Source organism: Cryptotermes secundus, unplaced genomic scaffold (genome assembly GCF_002891405.2).
Source record: "Cryptotermes secundus unplaced genomic scaffold, Csec_1.0 scaffold709, whole genome shotgun sequence".
In the NCBI taxonomy this organism is placed as follows: Eukaryota; Metazoa; Arthropoda; class Insecta; order Blattodea; family Kalotermitidae; genus Cryptotermes; species Cryptotermes secundus.
In genome coordinates this window covers 1,330,364-1,351,985 of record NW_019738358.1, presented here as the reverse complement: position 1 = coordinate 1,351,985, position 21,622 = coordinate 1,330,364, and the positions used below count along the sequence as shown (strand labels likewise).

The 21,622-nt window shown below is 40.4% G+C and overlaps 1 protein-coding gene across 1 annotated transcript in view; it reads left to right on the top strand.

The window, feature by feature from the left end:
• The window catches only part of LOC111870879 (loricrin), a 95,072-nt gene extending 74,572 nt beyond the window's left edge, over window positions 1–20,500 (top strand). The window contains exons 20-25 of the mRNA XM_023863491.2: window positions 8,942–9,019; window positions 12,759–12,857; window positions 15,255–15,344; window positions 17,373–17,438; window positions 18,376–18,441; window positions 19,459–20,500. Of these exons, the coding sequence (XP_023719259.1) occupies window positions 8,942–9,019; window positions 12,759–12,857; window positions 15,255–15,344; window positions 17,373–17,438; window positions 18,376–18,441; window positions 19,459–19,539 (480 nt within the window). The 3' untranslated portion in view covers window positions 19,540–20,500. The remainder of the gene's footprint in view (window positions 1–8,941; window positions 9,020–12,758; window positions 12,858–15,254; window positions 15,345–17,372; window positions 17,439–18,375; window positions 18,442–19,458) is intronic.
• Window positions 20,501–21,622: the final 1,122 nt, after the last annotated feature.

The window sequence follows — 21,622 nt, the reverse complement described above, 5'->3', positions numbered from 1 at the left end:
TTGTAAGATTTGAGGCTTTCACGGCGGTGACTATGAAGAAAGCAGTCTTCTGGGATTTGGCACCGTGTATATGTGGTGTTAACCGACGTTTCGGAGGAACGTATCGCCTCCATCTGCTTTTACCGTTCTCACGGTCTTGTCGCTTGCAGATTTCTTATACTTTTTCTTCTACCCTGAAGATGGAGGCGATACGTTCCTCCGAAACGTCGGTTAACACCACATATACACGGTGCCAAATCCCAGAAGACTGCTTTCTTCATAGTCACCGCCGTGAAAGCCTCAAATCTTACAATGGGCACTTTGCACTAATGGTCATGTTTAACTGCAGATATTTCGATTATAACCCGCGCGTATCACATTAAATATTTATGTAGCCATTCCTTCTAGCGAAAATTGTGTACATTTAAATGTCCAGTGAAATGTTCCCCGATTTTCATGAGTTTCCAGATAACTGAACCGAAATGAGTGAACCCATAGGAACTGACAGGCTATATTCATATTTCCTGGCTTCTTATCATATTATTTGAATAAAATATACTGAACAATTTGAAATAAAATAAAAACTGATCGATATATTAAACTAAATTTTAATTAATAAGCTTCATGTAGAGTAATACCTCGAGCTGCAAGTGCACTAATATGAACCTCAGTAAATTTCCCACACGTCTCCGGACAGAGCGAATGCTTTAGTTACTGCAAGGAATAGCAAATATGTGAATTTACATTACAAATATATGGCTTGTATATAAACTAATCTCTTCTTCCTGCCACTAACCATTTTGGTTGCCTAGGGTGGAGAGGGTGAAGAGGGTGGCGGATCTGATATTGGCGCCCTTTTGGGTAACCTTGGCCCTCTTATCGGTGGTCTCAGCGGGGTAAGTCTGTATATATTCATGGAAGTACGTATAAATACTAAATTAAACGAAAGTGCTGTGTAACAAATTTTCCTTCAACTAACCACTATAACCATGCAGGGAGGTGATGAAGAGGGTGGTGGATCCGACATAGGGGCCCTCTTGGGTAATCTGGGTCCTTTAATTGGGAGTCTCAGCGGGGTAAGTTTTTAAACTAGTTCATAAAAATTTCAAATAAATTCATAATTATATCTTCTGGAACCTAATGCTGAGTATTCCGTTGGAAATTAACCGACGTTCAGGAGGAACTTGTCACCTACATCATCTGGGTTGAATGGTAAGTTTACTGCGCAGCTCACTCTGGTTTCTTGACTTATTCTTCGACCATGAAGATAGAGGCAACATGTTCATCCGAAACGTCTGTCAATTTTCAACGGACTATAAGGCGTTATATCCCAGAAGACAGAATTCTTCACAACAGCCGTTGCAAGAACCTTAGCTCCTGCATATACATAGAACTCGATTGAGTTATAAAGTATTACACAGAACATGTACAGATTTTTTCTTAAAATGTCATTTAACTTTCAAACACGATAGCCCCTAAGCCATTGTAACAGTTAATGTATGTCATTACTAAATAATTCCGTTAGTTAATGTTCTTGCATGTATATATTCATTAATTTAACACGTGAGAATATTAACAATATTAACTTTCTGTTTGTGTGGAATGTACATTATTTTGGGACATTTAAGGTTCGGCCACACAGAGCGCTATGCTATGTTCGCTACGTATGCTACGTACGTTGTGTTCACTCTGCGACGCAGCTAACATAGAGAACATAGAGTACGTAGCGTACGGAAGTCTGTGTGGCCAGTCACATTGGCAATAAAGGGAGATATTTTTCTGTTCGTATAGCGAACATAGCGTACGTAGCGCTCTGTGTGGCCGAACCTTTAAACTATCCTACTACTATTGATACAATAGTTTCTGTACATGCTGTAATTCGTTTATGATGTCTATGGGATGAACACATGCCTGGAAGGTTGCGATAAGTGCCTGTTTTCTGTTTATCACCAGGCGGAGAAAACACTCCTTGTATGTGTATGAAAACAACGGAAAATCAGGCAATCAGTGAAGGAGCATGGCACATGCGCAATGAAACTGTTTAAGCGACTTCCATTAGGACAGTGACTGGTGGTCAGCTGTGATACAGAGGGGCGGCGCAAGCCCAAATTCTGTTACAAGTAACGAGAAAATTTGCCGCCTTCTTCCGCTAAAACTGATCAACTTCCCCGAAACTTCGTCACAACATGAAATTTTCTGACATTGTGACGAAAACCGTCACCAACAGAACAGTTTTACTTACATTGTTGCGTTACGTGTTTCGATAACTACTGATCATAATACGAACAAAGGAGCAACATAAATTACTTAGTTTAGCCAAAATCCAAAATGACGATTGTAAAATATGTTTCATCACGCGGCAGTTTGAATTTCTTTTGTGCTGTCGCGCTGAATATTATGAGAAGTGGTGTTCAGTACGCGTATGTGTTGAAGAATTTCGGTTGAACCGTCAGTTCAGTGTGAACTACGATTTAACTTGCCAGACAGACTGCTCTTTCGTCTGTATATCCATTACACAGACAACGCGAACATAGCATGTAGTCATCTCTCTCTGTCTGCATTTGACCCAATGTTAACCAATGTTAACTTATGGTGGTACAACTTTTAATACATCAGAGCTTCTTGACTAGCTTTGCATCCGAATGCGGAAACATTCTGATAAAAGTGGAAGTTAAAGAGAAAATGTCAACTATATCACAATTCTGAACAAAGCTAGAAGGAAAGTGAACGTATAATACAAGCCATTTCCTAACTATACATCACAAATTCGGGAGGTCTTCCCTCAGGCCACTGTGAGTCAATAATATTGTTATCAACTTGGATATGACTCCACACATGTCACCGAGCTGTGGGTAGGGAAAGCTGATATGATCTGAATACAACAAACATGTTTACTGTGACAAGAAATGACTATTAATGATTGTACATGACGTTATATATCCTGGGCTTTCACTACTGTAAGAATATTCAAAATGTCCTCCTTAGATCTACGTTCTCGCTTGGTCATAATAAAACTTGTAATGTGAGGAAAATCGTGTAGGTCACTGTGATGCGTGTGGCCGCGCATACAATATTTGTACAACATGGAGTCATAAACATAAAATTTTATATGTCCTCACTCATGGAAGCTACATTCGAGTGAGGTTCGGTGATTGCGATGACCGAATGTGCGGACTCTCACAGCCTATCCAGCTGCACTATACACCTGCACGGGACGCGCTTGCGCAGTAACACCCACGCATCTAGCCGACACACCATTCTTCCTACCCATAGCACTATAGGCACTGAGATTCATGCCAATGTTGATGGAATAATTTTCAGTCAGAATTACCTCAGGAATAATACCCACAAGTTATGAAATAAAGTAGTGAAACATTGTCTATAAATAACTGCTGCAAATTCTGTGAGAATATATGTAAATTTACAATGGAAAATTCAGACTCTGAACCTCTGAACGCTGCCTACAATAATAAAAAGGCAATTTTCCATGTTTATTCTACTTTTAATCACAGCATCATCGGATCGTCACAAATATTGATCGTAAATAATTTTTTGAGCTTATTATGAACCGGAGCACACAGACATTTCATATTCTCGCTGGTTACCTCAACAAAGTTCTACATGAGTGAGCAGTCCGAAGTGTGTTTTGCAGCAGTGCGAATTGATAAAATAAGTAAGTGGTTTTCAGACTTTGTACAATGGAACCCCTTGGCTTAGCAGAGATTTCACCACTTCCCCTTCTCAACTTTGTGTGTGCATAAGGAAGAATTTATTAGTTATAGGTTCTAGAATACTCGTATATCAATTTTATATCGAAATTATAAAAATGTTATGATATTTCGAGAATCATGAGTGATTTAATTTTGCCATATAATTTTCCGAAATATCCAGTAACACGCTAAGTAACTGGACTCCCCAGGAGGGGCCCATCCTAAATTTTGACAACCATTTAATTTAATCTGGCTTCTCTAATACGTAATTTCTCATATTTGTAGTTCAATTTCTAAAGTTAATATCTGTTTACAGAACTCATCATTCTGGTGCAAGATTTCCTTCCTCTGATAGCAGAGGACGGTGCCCGCGCAGTCTAAGATGTGAGCTGTCTTCGCTTGCTCGAACACTGTGAATGTGGGTTCAACTCCCATTCGAGACATGGATGCCTGTGTGTGCGTTTATTCTGTGTTTATGTTGTCTGTGTGTAGGTAGCGGCCTTACGACGCGCTGATCCCCCGTCCAAGGAGTCCTACCGACTGTGTATAGGATTACGAAATTGGAAATGTGGCGGGGACCCAACAAAAGGCTGTAGAGCCACTGATGATGATGAGTAACCTGTATCATTAACACATGCACATAGTCAAGTTATATACAGGACTATTTTCTTTTATTGCTAGTGGGGTGGGACTAAGTCCCTTGTACTGCGGCCACTTCTGGCCTACTGTACCAACCCCAGATGATAGGTGAAGGTGATTGTGGAGCAATTGGTGGAATGAAGAGTGGCAGGGGAAACCGAAGTACTCGGAGAAAACCTGCCCCAGAGCCACTTTGTCCACTACAAATTCCACTTGACCGGACCCAGTCGCCGCGGTGGGAAGCCAGCGACTAACCGCTTGAGCTATGGCACGGTACAGGACTATATATGATGAAATCACTTTCCTTCTCCATTATCTTATCATCATTAAAATTTTTGAAGACGAGAATATGAATCTACTGCGAAACAGAACATTCACATCTCATGTATATAGCGGGGAAGATGTTATATATGTGCGTGTTCTTACATGGAGACCCAGAAGCACGTACATACAGCACAGATACAAGTGGTTTCTCTTTAACTTCCACACATTACGAATATGTTATGCCAAACTAACCTCTTCTTTTCGCTGTATACTAACACAATGACCATGCAGGGCGGTGAAAATGGCGGATCGGACATAGGAGCTCTTCTGGGAAACCTGGCACCCCTCATTAGCAGCCTCAGTGGGGTAAGTTTAAGAAAAATGTCGTAAAATTAACAACGCTTCTGTATCTACAGAACTTTCTCACAGTTATAATTACTGAACACTCCTCTTCAAGTCAAAGTACTCCATAACAATTTGCTAAATGTACTAGTACAGACTGCAAATAAAATTGGACTATAAAAAAATAGTTATCATGTGCTCGGTGGGTTTGCTTTACAGACAACTCTCTGAAGGTACTTACTCATGGAGCTGAGCCCTTCTTGAGAAGAAGCCAAATCTGCAGCTACTCAAGAATTTCCCAGCATTTTATGTAACCCGAATATTCATTACCGTGGTCACAAGAGCCCTCCACTGGTCCCTATCCTGAACCACATCAATCCAATATATACCCTCCCATCCTATCTCTCTATGATCCATTTTAATATTCTCCACCCACTTACGCCTTGGTCTTCCTAGTGATCTTTGAAGGTACATCATCATAAAATATGATGTACATTATTACGTAATTATCAGAAAGTAACTAGATTCTATTGTCAGCATAGGGCAGGAACCAAAACACAGAGAAGTTTTCTTCCGTATGGTTGCCTACTCAGCAATGACGTAACTTCAGAGATGCTTCATACGGATTGTAACTTGCTATACAACCAATTTTTTTATCGTGAAAAAAAACTGTAATTACGAAACGGGTCTAGGAAATGCCCATCCGGCCCTCTGTAGCACAGTCTTATAAATACCTTATTTTATTACAGCGGCTACCCCACGATTCTTAATATATTCGTACAACTTAACTTAAATTTGACAGCACAGTTATTATTTTTAAATTTACTTTTTTTCTATTTTTACATATATATTTTAAATAAATATAGGAATGTTATTCATGAAGTAACAGACGCCTTGCACAAATCTTTCCTCTTCTAGCCTTAAGAACTCTGTAACTGGGTATTCTTTTTTGCTGTTCTGATACAGAAAGTCCATCACTGTTATTCGTCATTCTCGTACCTGTATTATGGAGCCATCTACCGAGAATTATTAAAATTAAATGTGAACGCACAATAAGTTTCTTGGCGAATTTATTCTCGTACCAGGAAATGAACTAATTTATGAAAAAGATATCGTGGGAACATAATATGATATTGTACTGTGTTTATGACTCGTGACTATTAATAACGGTTTTTGGATTGGATGATTATATTTATTAACACCTTTTATAATCTCTCTTGAACACAAACCGTTACAACAGTTCTCAGTCAATGACACCTACGACTCGCTCCATTCTGACTGGACTGCAACTGTCTTGTCGTAGTCTTTCTTCTGCTGTGACTGACTTAGGCCGAGCCATATATGAGGCTTCCTACCGCGGCGGCTCGGGTTCGAGCCCAGATCAGGTCATGTGGGATTTGTGATGGATAAAGTGGCACTGGGGTAGGTTTTCTCCGAGTACTTCGGTTTCCCCTACCAATTCTCATTTCATCAACTGCTCCACACTCATCATTTGTAACCAGGGGCTGGTACGATAAGCCAAAGAGTGGCCGACGTGTGCCCCCCCCCAAAATAAAAATATATTTTGACTGACCTGGTTTAGATTTACTTTACGACTGCCTGCTAATTCACGAATGACTCATTTCTGATTTACGAATGAATTAAGAATGACGAATAACTTCGTTCTTATCTGAACGGCCGCTTATATAACGTAGCGGAATCCTAGGAAGTTTTTGTTGAATGCACGTTTACACGGAAAAGTGTTTTGTATCGAGTTGTTTCCTAGAAGTGCTCCTGCATTTCTAAGCATAAAGAGAGCTGTTTCTGGATGTGACAACAGGTAGACATTTTAACGATGTTTCAGAGGAAAGTGCCGCCTTCCTGAAGGCGCTGGAAGTTTATTCCTCTAGAATCTAGTTGAACTTGTGCCAGACTATATGGTATCATATTCCGGAAGACAGTTATCTTCGTCGTCACCGCTCTGAGGAGCCCATGTCTCATTCTACATGACGTTAGCATAACAGCGGATATGGTTGGAAACACAGCACAAAGGAGCCATTATTCAGCAGTTCGGAAAATAACAGTGCGGAACAATACTTAATGGATTAGTGGATGTCTAAAGTCTCAGGTGAACATATGCATAAATTTCTTAGTTCATTGACGGGTTTTACATAGTGACAAAGCTTTTGTGAGAAATACTTTCACTGACGTATACGTCGGAAGTTTTACTTCCTAAAACTTATAGTAATAGCAGAATTGAAATAAGAGAAGTCACTGCAAACACTTCCTCTTTCTGTGTTACGTTTCACAGTTAATGCCTACTACAGTCGTGGTTTCTGTGTACAGACGCCGTGTCGTGTTTGAAGAAATTCAATTCAAACATAACCTTCTTTGCGGTGTGTGGGAAAGGCTCTTAAGCTTGAGTTTCCTCGGGTAGCAGTACCGTAATCAAGCGGCCGTAATATGACGGTGAATGACATCACTAAAACATTGCCATGGAAACAATCAAGCGGCCGTAATATGACGGTGAATGACATCACTAAAACGTTGCCATGGAAACAAAAGAACATGGTTTCCATGGCAACGTTTTAGTGACGCCATTCACCGTCATATTACGGCCGCTTGATTGCGGTACCGCTACCCGAGGAAACCCAAGCTTAATAATTTTATTAGAAAAGATGCTTCTTGGAATCTGCAATAAACTGGTTATCGGATCTTGGCTGAAAACTTCGTGGTTTTCTTCAGTTTCTTCAGGTAAATACTTGGATAGTATCTAGATATATATGGCCCTACAATATTTTTGCCATTTCTTCATACCAACCTTCCACGAACATTAACATATCTCCTCTTACCTTACATAGAACTAAAGTGACAGAATAGATTGTTTACTGTGACAACCTTACAGGTAAATGCGAGTATATGGGCTTATTCACGTTGACCGGGTCTCTTCCATTCGCTGCCTGAGAGCCACGCAGCTATCGCTATGTGAATTAAACCGTTGTCAGGCAACAAACACAGCAACGGAAACGCAGATCGCTTTTAGAACGTAATATCCATTTATGATGTCCTAACAACGAAACCAGTGACATAGAGAAGACAGGAAGATACATTTAATTTATTTTGGACACGCAGTAGCGTAGTTGGTTGAGGGACTATGCTACAAGCCGGAAGGCAGCGGGTTCGATCCCCAAGAGGGGATCGACCTAATCCTTCAAGAAGCAATAAGGCCCTGGTCCTAATTCAGCTTCTAATAGAAATGAGTAACAGGAATCTTCCTGGAGGTAAAGGACGGCCGATGCATAAGTCCTTCCATAGAAGGAATGTGGGAATGTGATGGGCATGGAGCCTGTGACGAAAGCAAAGCACGTATGTTTTAGAAAATACAGAAACATATTTGTGCTTCCACACTCACTCATGGAGCTGAGCTCTTCTTGAAAAGCAACCAATTGTGCAACTACTCAAGAACTTCCCAGCATTTTATGGAACCCGAAGGTTCATTACTGTGTTCACAAGTGTCTTCCACTGGTCCCTCTCCTGAGTCACATTAATACAATCCATCCTATCCCTCTAAGATCTATCTACTTTTCGATCTTCTTAGTGGTCTCTTCCTTCTGGCTTTCTCATCAATGTCCTATATGCATTCATATTCCCCAAATTCGTGCTACATGCCCTTACCGTTTCATCCTTATTGGCTTGATATTTCTAATTACATTTGTCAAGATATGAAGCTCCTCATTATGCAGTAATTTCCTCATTTATAATTCATAATTAAAAAAAATGATGATTACCTTATAGGTCGAAACATGTGTTGAATAATAATTTTTAACAAGTTATAGACGTGTAAAACTTTTACAATGAGAAACTCTTAGTAAGTTTTATAGAAGGGCGTTCTGCGCATAAAACCGTGAAACCATTTGTTACTCTTCTAATAATCCTCGAACTTCTGCTATTACTTAATGAGCTGCTCTCAGCATGTGAACCACTTGGGGCTTCAATTGGCCACTAACTATGATGATGTTTTTCTACAGGGTGATGCAGATAGCGAGGGTGGAGGCGGCTCCAACATTCTGAGTCTCCTGGGACCCCTGTCTGGCAGCCTCAGCGCGGTAAGAATTAATCTGAAAAGGAACCGCGTGAGCATCCATAATACGTCTGACGCGTTACACGTCACACTGGATAGAGGCCTACGCTCGCTCCCTCACTGAGTTCAGTTAAGAAGGAGATATTTTGTTTACGTAATTACAAGAAAAATTACAAATTTCCTCTGCTGGAAATCCTCTGCAGTTCTTGATGATGAATCCCTCTGAGATTTATTAACGAGATTGAATTTTTGAGTTGGGAGAAATTTATGAAGACCAACTTGAATGTCCGAAGAGTAAATGNCAGGCCAAAAGGCCTAATCCATGCAGTTCTTGATGATGAATCCCTCTGAGATTCATTAACGAGATTGAATTTTGGAGTTGGGAGAAATTTATGAAGACCAACTTGAATGACCGAAGAGTAAACTCATATACAGAGATTTTCTCGAATTCTTGAACATCTGTTAACCAAAACTTTCAAGGAGATGAAATTTCTCCGAGAAAAAATATTTTTTTTTATATTTAACATAGATTAATCTGGTTCAAGTTTACTGACGTTTCGGGAGAAAGGTACTGCTTAGTACTGTCCTTGTAGTTTGCCTCTATCCTGGCTTACTCTTCAATCTTAATAATATAGACAGTATGATCCTCCGAAAATTCCATAAACTTGTACCAAACTACACGATGTCACATCCCAGGAGATAATTACTCTTAGTAATAAGTAGAACACCTCAAAACTAACTTTCTTCCTACAATAAGTTTTAGTTACAATAAGAGGGTGATGACGAAACATGTGTCGATGAAAAGTTGCAACTCACGGAGCAGTAAGTCGGGGTGTAACTGTGCTGTGGGGAATACGTCACAGGGAAACGACGGGATATCTTTACATCAGAGGAACTAACACTGCATGAATGTTGTACTAACAATATGAACAGGCTGCAGGCGGAGGAAACGGTGCAGCTGGAGGCGGTCTCCCACGAAGCAAAGCTGAATTTCTTGGCCTATTAGGATCCCTGTCATCCTGCCTCTGTGGAGTAAGTATAATATTCAGAGCAGAATGTTCAGAAAATAATAAAAAGAGATCTTGTATTCGTAGTTAAAGCAAAGCTAAACTTGTGCCTGTCGTTTCAATCCCACGTCACGAAGACTTATGGGGGGGAGTGGAGGTACAGCTCGACTATTCTTGACTCCGGTTCTAGATCAGGTGAATGGTTAGCTTCACGCACTGACCGCTTGGCCCCCGGGAAAGCAACTCCCCGTAATCATCAGACACGAGACTGTGAGGTCCCGAGAGTCGGTCTGGACACTATAGAGCGGAGAAAAATCTCTTGCCTCTGCCAGAAAACAAACATAGGCCGTCTATTCTGTAGCACACTGCTGTACCGACTGAGATATCCCGAAACCTATGATGATAATAATAATAATTCACACTTTAATTGAAATACTATTTATACTGAGCTAACTGGAAGAAGAAATGAACTTGCTCTGTAGTTTCAATTGCAGATCTTCACTGCTAAGTAAACTCCATTCAGTAGATTAGGAGATAGAACATGCCACTTACGTCTAGATAACATATTTCGTATGTACCGCAAAATTTACGTACTGTACATTTTAAAAACTGGATAATTTTCAAATCCGATTTAAATTACCTTGTGATTGGCTGATTATCCAAGGGCCGAAAGCAGGAAGTCTCACAGTTCAGTCCCATTTGTATAGGGCAAGCGAACTGAATCCTTGCCAGAAAAATTAGAACACAAGTCTACTTGCAATTGACGTAAATTTTTTATCTTTTGTATCTTTTCATTTTTTGTACTTTGATCCTTCTATTGGGAAATCAAAGAGATGAAATTTTAATTATATACAAAATATGTTACATTTCTGAACACTCTGTGTGGACAATGTGAATTAAAATTCAAGTTCATAATTAAAAATCAATCATATCTTCAGTATTTTCCCGAATTTAATTGCAGCCCCTCCTCAGCATTTTGAAAATATAAATTGAAGAACTCGATTATTTTTTTCATTGTAGAAACGATATGCAAACTTGCAGAACAAATTAAAATTTTCCTGTCATCTTTCAATGAAGTTGCTGTAATTTGTTAATATACATACTTCAGAATCAGTTTTCCAGGAAAAATTAAGAGGAAGGGGGGGGGCATGCCTGCTATATACGGGAAAATACGGGAGCACTAAGAGAACTAACCCTTACTTCTAAGTGTTCTAACTAACCAATGCACAGGGCGCAGACCGTGGAGGACCTAACATCTTTAGTCTTCTGGTTGGACTTCTCGGGCAACTGAGCGGGGTAAGTTAGTTCATGCTTATGTTAATAAAAACACTAACAGTGGAGTAACTAAATCCTTTTGTTACTTAAGCAAGTGTAAGAAGACAAGATACGATTTCGATTAAAAGGTCACTTACAGTGCTCCGCGTCCGGAAGTTACCGGACTGCAGTGTAGCCTGGGAACCCCGTTGGTGCTCAAGCCCGTTTCCGTCCCTGAACTCAATTCATGTATATTTATGTGGGTCTCAGTCTTCGCTGGGCCTCATCACATGTTACAGGGATCAGTTTAGTTGAGTGAGGACAGAGAGTGTCGGTCAGGTGACGGTTCGGACAGACACCTTTCGGTCAGGTGGCGGTTCGTAGAGACATGTCGGTTAGGTAGCGGTACGGAGAGACATCTGTCGGTTAGGTAGCGGTTCAGGCAGACGTCTGTCGGACAGGTGGCGGTTCAGACTGACGTCTGTCGGTCAGGTGGCAGTTCTGACAGACATCTGTCGGTCATGAGGCGGTTCGGACAGACATCTGTCGGCCACATGGCAATTCGGAAAGATATCTGTCGGTAAATTAGTAGTTTGGAAAGACAGTCTATCAGGTGGCGAGTCTGAGAGAGAGCTTTGGTAAGGTAGCGGTTGGAGAGAAAGTGTCGGTACGACGGGGTTCGCAGAGAGCGTCTCTCTCAGGCAACGGATCGCCTTACTGAGGTTGCATGAGATTCGCTCGGAGCGTGTTTACTGGTGTGGATGACGTCTGTACTCATTCGAGGTCTCAGACGATGGAGTTGTAAATTGTTAGATGAAAATGAAACCGGTTCGAATCTGAACCGAGTCACTGGCCATACTAACACACTTTTTTGTGGCACTTCTGTTTTTCCCCTAGGGGCAGACTATTAACATCTTGTTACTGTTCTTGTTTTGTCACTGAGCGGTTTGACTGGAGAAACAAGGGCTAAACCTTCTGACATGTAGTTGGAGGCTGTGTGGTTTTAACACTGGCCGGCACAATAAACTATTCCGACTGCGGTTTCATGGAGCCTACTGTCTCCAGCTTCAGGGTGGAAGACATCCGTAGCAAATACAAAATTAAATGGCGTTCCTTATCAGTAATGTTCTCACTCACCTTGGTGAGAATTCTATATCTTCTATGGGACGCCATTCTATGCAGTTTCCGCAGATAATAAAAACCTTCGAATTAATAATACCAAGCTACTTTGTTACACTCTTCTTCCCTGAAAATGGAAGCAGGATATTCCTTCGAAAAGCTCGTGAAAATTCACTAGTCTGTATGGCGAAATGTCCCAGAAGACGGTATTCTTAACCGAATATGATTATCCTCTGATGCCACATTACACAAAACAGCCTCAAGAGGTTATTAGTAACGTCACAGACACACATGAAAGTTACGACAATGTAATCCATCTAGCCTAAGGCAACAGGATGCTACACTATAGGATTATACTAGTTACTGTTGTTTGACGTCCCCCAGGGAAGCAGCGGAGGCGGCGGCGGGGGTGACAGTGGAGATGCGGGCGGCGGGTCCAATATCCTGAGCCTTGTGTCTGGACTGCTTGGGAGCAGCAGTGGCGTAAGTGTGAATACAGCAAAGATCACTGTAGATCGCGGTGCAAGGGCCGAGAAGTCCCACCCCTTATATAAGTAGGAATACAATTAAATAAATATTCCTATCTTCCTTTTTTCGGATAACTTAATTTTATCTATGGTTTTTAAGAATCCCGTTAGAATTTCAGTATTCGAACCGAAGAGAGTTAAGTGACGGAGATTGCAGAAAACAACATAATGAGGAGCTTCGTAACTTGTGATCTTCTTGTAACTACAATGATCAAGTCAAGGAGAATGAGATGGGCTGGGTATGTAGCACGTATGGGAAGGAAAGGAATTCATGTAGGATTTGGTGGGAAAGCCAGAAGGAAAGAGACCACTAGGAAGACCAATACGTATGTGGGTGAATAATATTAAGATGGATCTTAGAGAAATAGGATGGGGTGGTATGGACTGCACTGATCTGACTTAGGATAGGGACCAGTGGAAGGCTCTTGTGAACACGGTAATGAACCTTCGGGTTCAACAGAATATTCGGATATTTTTTTTAGAAACTGAGCGACTGGTGTCTTCTCAAGAAGATCTCAACTCCATTGAGTTAGTTAGTTAGTTAGTTAGTTAGTTAGTTAGCTAGCTAGGATCTCAGGTTATAATAGTGTCGGAGAGACTTTGCCTTCAAAAGCAAATTAATCTTGAAATGGGAGTGATATAGAAGAAAGCGACTGTGAGCTAATTTAAGGTAAGGTCCCGTCATTTTCTTTGACGAACTAAGAAAAACCACAAAATACCTCAGTCAGGATACTTCCTTTAAGTCCGAGTTTCGAACCCGGCACCTCAGAATATGTCAGTAGCTTTGCAGCACCAGCCAACGGTCACGGCAGGACAAGAATTAAATTCGACAGACTAGGTTTAATGTAAAAACCTTAAAACTGTATGTTAAAAGCCTCAGTCAAACAATAATCTTGTTTTTTTAACAATTTAAATGGTTGTGTTTCGGAATCATTCCTACGTCATCGTCAGACCTTCCCAATACAAGGTGAAGATAGAAAATTGTGGAGGTTATTGACTAGTGCTGATTGTGGCCTAAGGTAATTACTATTATGAATAAATCTGCTTATGATCTTTTAAAATATTGTGACGTGTCGCGCTATGGAGGACACCCCCTTCCTCCCCAGCGGTACGTGACGGCATCGTAGCGCTGTCGTTACTATGGTAATAGGCAAGTCAACAGCCCGCCCCTCTCCCCGCGGTGACGTAACAAGCAAATTAAAAAGGTAAAGCTATCCCTGTAACACACCGCGGAAGCTCATAAGATTCCGAGACGTCGATGCTCCCACATTTTCTAGAAAATCGGCTCACAGATGGTGGTGAGGCTGTTAGCCTTACGCGTCAGCCGCCCTTTACCTCCCAGGAAGATTCCTGGTACTCATTTCTGTCAGAGGCTGAGTTGATGCCAGAGCCATAGTGCGACTGGAAGGATTAGGTCAATTGAAAAATCCAATGAGTTTATCGGGAATCGAACCCGCGGCTTACCGCCTTGTGACAGTGCCTCAACCAGCTACACTACGGCGCGCCCCATATCCAAATTAACACAGCAGAATACAGCCATTTTAAACCAAATAAAAAAATGTCAAAGAATCTGGAAACTATCCCCTCCAAAATTTTAGATTATTTATGTACTTTGTACCAATAGAGCCGGGATTGCTCAGTCGGTGTAACAAGGATACAGGCTGGAGTTCGGGGTTATTTCCCTGTAGGAGCTAGCGTTTTCTTTATCTACTCCACAACTGTGAGACTGGCTTTGGACCAATACAGCCTCCTTTAAAATGTGTACCGGGTTTTTTTCCCTCGGGGCTTAAAGCAGAAGGAGGTGAAACTGATCACTGGCCGCAATACAGCGTCTAGGTTAAGAAAAGTGGAGCTATACCTGCACTTCCCGATACGTCTTGATGGCATAGTACTTAATTAATGAAGTCCAGGGATAACTTTCCCTTCTCTGTACCAATTCATTCATCCATTCATCAGTAATCTGTCAGACGACAGGTCCACAGTCTCTTCCAAAACAGTTCCTCCATTTAATGCGATCTAGAGCTTTCTCCTTCAAATGAAAATATCCTCTTCTGTCCCCAAGGTCATCCAGCATCTTCTTACGTCTTCTGGTTCGCATAAATGGTGTCTCTGTTTTTGGAAAGAGACTATCCAGGAAAAGTGGTAATGTGGTAGTTTTTCCATTTGGTTTCCACATGGCAGTACAACAGCCGTTAAAACCACTCTGGTCACGCCTGTTGCTATACGAACTTGAACTTGAACAGAGGTGTCTCCACCTCTGTACCAATACGTCACAGAAATTGGCCTCCCACGACCCACTACAGACTCTTAAGTTTCCCTCTATAAAGAGAAATGTTTCTATGTTTTCCTGCAGAGCAGCAGCGGTGGTGGTGAGGGTGAAGACGGAGGCGGCGGTTCCAATATTCTGAGTCTCATCTCTACCGTCCTCGGAGGAAGCAGTGGAGTAAGTAACCAGCTTCCTCTCACAGCGCTGAGAGTATCTGAGTAGTACCTAACACTCCCATTATGAAATGCCGAGACACTTAACGTTAAGTAAGGCGAAATGTGTGGCTACTACTGCAGCGCAAATAAACAAGATATTAACATATGCAGCGCATAATTAATGGAGAAGTTTTGGAGAAGAAAATTTAAATGACAAGCTTAAGTCTGTATTCCTCAAATTGCTTATCAGAAAAGAAATTCAGTTAATATGATAAATAAGGAGTTTATACGCTGTAGAGAACCCGTCAATGTTCAGACTACATAGCTTCGAAGACACAATTATTAATTAATGTGGAATAGGCAATTGAATGAGAATTGGCAGGGGAACCAAAATACTCGGAAGGAACCAGCCTCAGTGTCAAATTGTCCGCGACAAATACTACATGATTTGTCCTGGGATTGAACCCGGGGTGACCACCAGTCACACTGGAAGAAACTGTTTAACTTTTTATAATAGCGTGTTCTAATACATTATGAAGAGTGCATTACACCAAAATTGATCCACAAATTTGATCAGGCTCTACTTCTCTTCTAATGGATAAATTTTTCTTAAACAAACGAAGTATGTGCTTTCGGGTAGATCGATCTACTACTCGCATAACTGCGACTAAAACAATTCGTCAGCACGAACAACTGAATGTTCATTAACCTCTCAAAGCCCAGTGGTTACTGTATGTACCACCCGCTTTTACACAATATAACTCTGCATTCTTTCCACAGATTGTATTTGTTCCGTAAGGTTCTCACAATAAACAGCGACTGTTTCCCTAAACAGCATTAACCGGTTGGTTTTTGTAGCGAAACGTAATACGTTTCCTGTGAGGTACAAACCCAGATTATATATATGTATAATTTAGAAGAAATTCAGCCCTAAAAGGGTTATATACGGGAAGGGCTTTTATAATGTGTACCGAGTCCACGGCTTTGCGTTTCACGACGGCCGGTGCACCGCTTGCTGAGAGGTGCATACAAATTTTGCCGATGAATCAACATGCCTGACAGCCGATAACTTTCGGAATGAAGTACCTATATTTCACAGATCATAGGAGTTGTTGAAAATGCGGTCCTCTCTACACGTACAAATTTTTCGCAATTTAATTTTTTCGTTAAAAACAAAAATACGACAGACACCAATGTTTACCGGATAGCTTCAGCAGTTGTGTTGCCGTTCTTGCACTAGACTTTAACACTCCAATCTCTTGACCTAGACGTTTCAGTGATCGTGTCTGGCCCCTATGTCACCAAACTTTTCCTCAGTAAGCATTCGGCGCTTACCCGTATGTTGTTGCTCCTTGTCTATTAAGTGTCCCGTAGATCTAAGACTATTTATAAATTGTTTGTCTGCTGGAAACTCTTTCATCACAAAATTTACGTTGAAATTTTCGCCGACACTTTCCAGCAGATCCGTATTTCACATGTGTGACATACAGAAATACACGTTTCTCTAAAGTATAACTCACCGTGACGTATCACACTGCTCACTAACTGTAACTGAGAACAAATGGCTAAGCAAGTTTATAACTGCTTCTTACTGCTGACAAATCATAAATAAACTCTCATACTGCTCGCCGGGTAACATAATACCGTCAAGCGGTCCACCCCGGTCCCGGCGTTTGTCCAGTGATTGAGACTAGCTCTTTCTAACGGACCCAACTGAGTAGGTTTATCCTTCCCTACCCACCTGAAGACGGAGACAGATCCAGTCTCCGAAACGTCGTGGTCTTGTGTCTTTTACATGCCAGACGATGGATGAAGTCCAAAATAAGCCAAAAGACGTACTGCTCCACTCAAGCTTACAACAAATTCGCAAGAACACCGATGGCGGGGCCACTTGACGGTTTACATACATACTGACTACAGTGTGAGATAAGAGATGGCGCGAAAAATAGTAAAAAAAAAAACTTCCTCTGAATTTTCAAATAAAGCCACACTAGTAATACGGTAGAGCCTCGCAAAGAATATGATTCTTGTACTGAATTAATTTTTCCAGAGTGGTGGAGACAATGCCGGAGACGGGAGCACGGGGGGAAACAAGAATCCGCTACAAGGAGGAACGGTAAGTCTCACATCTGTCTCCCAATACACATGCAACGTTAAATTGAACAAACATTACCGGGACTGAGTGGACCCCGTTCCACACCCACTACATCTCAGAAAAAATCTAATAGCGCGGGGAATCGAACCCGGAGCTGTACATTGAATATTTTTACATTCCTCCACATAATTTCTTATAAAAATATATAATTTACATCAAACTAAAGAACAAGACATGTTTCGACCCTTAGCCAGTCATCATCAGGTGTACTCGTTTTGCTTGGGTGGTGAACTTGTTTTTTTCAATATTGATCAATATTTTAACAATAGAACATAATATCATTTGGTAAAAACCTCTTGGTATTATCTGCTCCTTAGTCTAATTATGTAGGTATGAGATAATCTGTTAAGAGATCTAAGGCATGGGACAGAGCCTTTCTTGAGCAGCTGATAGTCGCTGAGCTGATAAATGGATCCTCACTTATTAAAGCCAAAGGTGCATTATCGTGTTTTAAAAGGCCGCAATTGAACCATATCCTGAACCAGCTGACTCTAGTCCACATTTTCACTCGTGTGTATTTATAAACCTTGTTTGTTTATTTATTTATGATTATTTAAAATACTCGTAAGCAATTTGGGCCGTACAAAATTATATTGTAAAAAGTTAATAAATTTTAGGGATTCGGAAGGAAAGAGTAGTGGCTTTATCAAGGTATTATTTCCGGATTTGCTTTGAGGGACTGAGTAAAACGACGGAAGTCTTAATTTAGGATGACTGGTGTCCCGGCAGAGATTGGACCGAAGCACATCACAAACATGATCCTAGAACATTATCACCACTTCCATCTAAACTGTCAGTCTATGAATATTTATATTTTTACATGATGATGGAAGAAGAATAGACCTCCGAAACGTTGTTTTTATAAACTAGAATGAGATAATCTACTCTCTCGTTTCAGTATGATGATCTCATTGGGAAAGGCCCATTCAGTTCCTTCGGAAACGGCTTCTCCAGGTTACTCACGGTAAGTAACACAATCTCGTGATCTCCGGTTCGTAACTCGTTATCAGTTAAACTTAATTCGTTATACACTTGAAACTGTGTTCAACCAAACAACTGTAATAATAAAAAAAAAAAAAAAAAAAGGAAAAGTAAAGCTATCCCTGTAACAGGCCGTGGAGGCCCACAGGGTTGTGAGACGTTGAGGGTCCCACATTATCCGGAAAATCGGCTCAAGGATGGCGGTAAGGTTGTCGGCCTTATGCGCTGGCCGCCCTTTACCCCCCCCCCCCCAAGGAAGATTCCTGGTACTCATTTCTGTTAGAGGCTGAGTCTACTTCAGGGCCATAGTGCAACTTGAAGGATTAGGTCAATTGAAAATATCTACTTCATGGGAACTCGAATCCGCGACATTCCGGCTTGTCGCATAGGCCCTCAATCAAGTACGCTACCGCGTGCCCACTAAATACAGTGCGTTCAATCAAGGAGGAAACTTCACAACACCGCTCACCGGGCCCAACATTCCTCACAGTTTTCTGTTGTAACTGTAACGGCGAGCGTTTATTGACTCACTTTGCTATCAGCAGTGACAGCAGCAATCTGTGAAGAACGTTGAGACCGGTCAGCGGTGTTTCGAAGTTTCCTCCTAAAACCGAATTATCGCATAGCAGAAAAAATATGTTGGTAAACATCTAATGTGAATTTTCTGAGAAATGTGTGCATAGTACACACAAAATTTGAGTTTCAAATATAGATTTCTGCACTGTCAGTGCAGTGTCATTTCATTTTATAATCTTTTAGCGACATGTCTTAAAAAAACGTTCTTTCCAGAAAACATAAGAATCAACCCCCCCCCCTCCCGAAGAAAAGCCAGTCAGCTTTATAATACTCACTTCGATTGCTAGATATATGTGTGTACTTGAATTTGAAATCGTTCTTGCATTCTAAAATCATAGCTGATATATTAATGTGCCTGTTCCATGTTTTAATGTACAGTCCAATAAAATTCAAGCTTTAATCGAATTTCTTTTTTATTTTTCAGTTCAAATTCAGCATATTCAGAACTCTCTTCTCCCTTCTTACTTCACTCCTGACTTCGTCATCATCGTCATCCAGTTCGTAACGTCCGGGCAAGACTTCACGGCGTATCCCAACAAGTCTTCGGAATTACCCGCAAGAAACAATCTCCTTTTTGTGGAATTTGCTTCTCACATGTCAAACCTGAACACGCACAAGCCCCACTTTACGTCATCCGATTTGGAGCACCACAGAATAATCGCAACGTGCAATATCCCAATTCGAATTCTGTGATCGTTTCGAAACATGGTGACGACCTAATTTATCGCCGTGTTGAAGTCTCTCTTACGTATCACTTTAATGCGGTGCCTGCTAGGAACGCAGAAACACACTTCCGATTTAACTATCTACAGGGTGATTCACTCGGCAAGATGCAGAATAAATAATTATAAATCACGTAATTATTTACCAATGAAAGCAACACTGGGCTGGTAATTTTTTTTTCCTTGGCACTACAGCCCCAGTGGGCCTAGGCCTACCTCCATGAACTTCTCCGTTCACTGGGCTCGTAAATACCTTGCTATATTCGAGACAGTTGAGCTACAGAGAATGTTGAAAATGTTCTCCCTCCGCCTGCAGACGTAGGTCGAGACGGCATTCCATATCAATGTACATTATTTCTCTGTAAATTACGTGGAATGAGAGAAAGAAGGAAGTGACAAGAACTGGAGATAGACGACAAGTTTAGTTTCTATGTGTAAATTATTGCAAGATTAATATCCCCCTGCAAGTGAATCTCTCTGTATATGAAAAATGAAACAACAGGTTTGAAAATCACATTAATTCCAACTTCTAATACTATAACTTCGTAATCGTGCGATTGTTAATATCAAATTTTTACTCTCTTATTTAATGTCCATTGACGCCTGTCTCCTTCAAGTCACTTAACCGCCCTTCTGAATTATTTGCTTTTTGCCTTCACATCTTCAATTTCAGTTCTTCTAACTCATTCTGTATGTCTTCTAGCCATCACACTTTGAACATTTTCCTATGGTTTCTTTTAAATACTTTNTATATATAATATATATATTTGTACTTTCATAATTATTGTTCATTATCTTCTTGCATTTTCTTATATGGTCTGTGGACGAAAAATCTACGATCTGTTCATTCTTTTCAGTATCTTTCTTTTTCACTTTCTTGGTAACTATTTCCACTCTTCTTTGTTCTAGGCAGCGAGTTCAGGAACCATCAGATTTCTGGGCTGTCCCATAAGTTTCTGTCCCTCAAATCTTATTTCTAATGTTCTTTTCCTTGTCCTTTCTCTACCCACTCTCTCTATACATCAAACTATTTCAATAGTTTACCTTCATACGTCGTTAACAGATTATAAATTCCGGTTACTCTCTATAAATCTAATTAATAAATAATTAAAAAGAATATCTACTTAATGGATTATTTTTCCTTTTGTAAAGATCGTCGCCATGTGTCAGCATCGGTTTAAATTATATTTTTTAGTTTCTCGTTCTTGGATGTTCAAAAATAGTCTTTATTATCTTGTATAATGTAGAGTTAATATGAATTAGTCTATTGATTTACTACAAATATACATGAAAAATTTTCATGTCCGTATATTAAATTCGTAGCATAACCAGAATTAAATTCATTCATTCATCAGTAATCTGTCAGACGACAGGTCCACAGTCTCTTCCAAAACAGTTCCTCCACTTAATGTGATCTAGAGCTTTCTCCTTCAAATGAGAATATCCTCTTCTGTCCCCAAGGTCATCCAGCATCTTCTTACATCTTCTTCCTCGTCTTCTGATCACTTCTATCCGCCCCTCTATCTTTCCTTCAATATCTTCTTTTAGAAGGCGGTTACTGCGTAAGATATGACCAATCCAATTAGCCTTCCGTTTTCTTATTTCGAGAATGAAATATGTATAAATAATACATATTCCAAAAAAATATTATAAACTTGATTTAAACTGAGCCAGAAAGAAAAACAGTATTCACTTTTAGACCCCATTATAACAAAGAACAATTAATTTTATGTTGAAGGAGACAGACTTTGGGCAAAGAGATTTATTTATATAGAAAGACATTAAGAGTTAAAATTAAAATATGTGATAATTAAATTTTAATCTAATTTCTTGTCTAAAACATTACGATCTGAACACCGCACGATA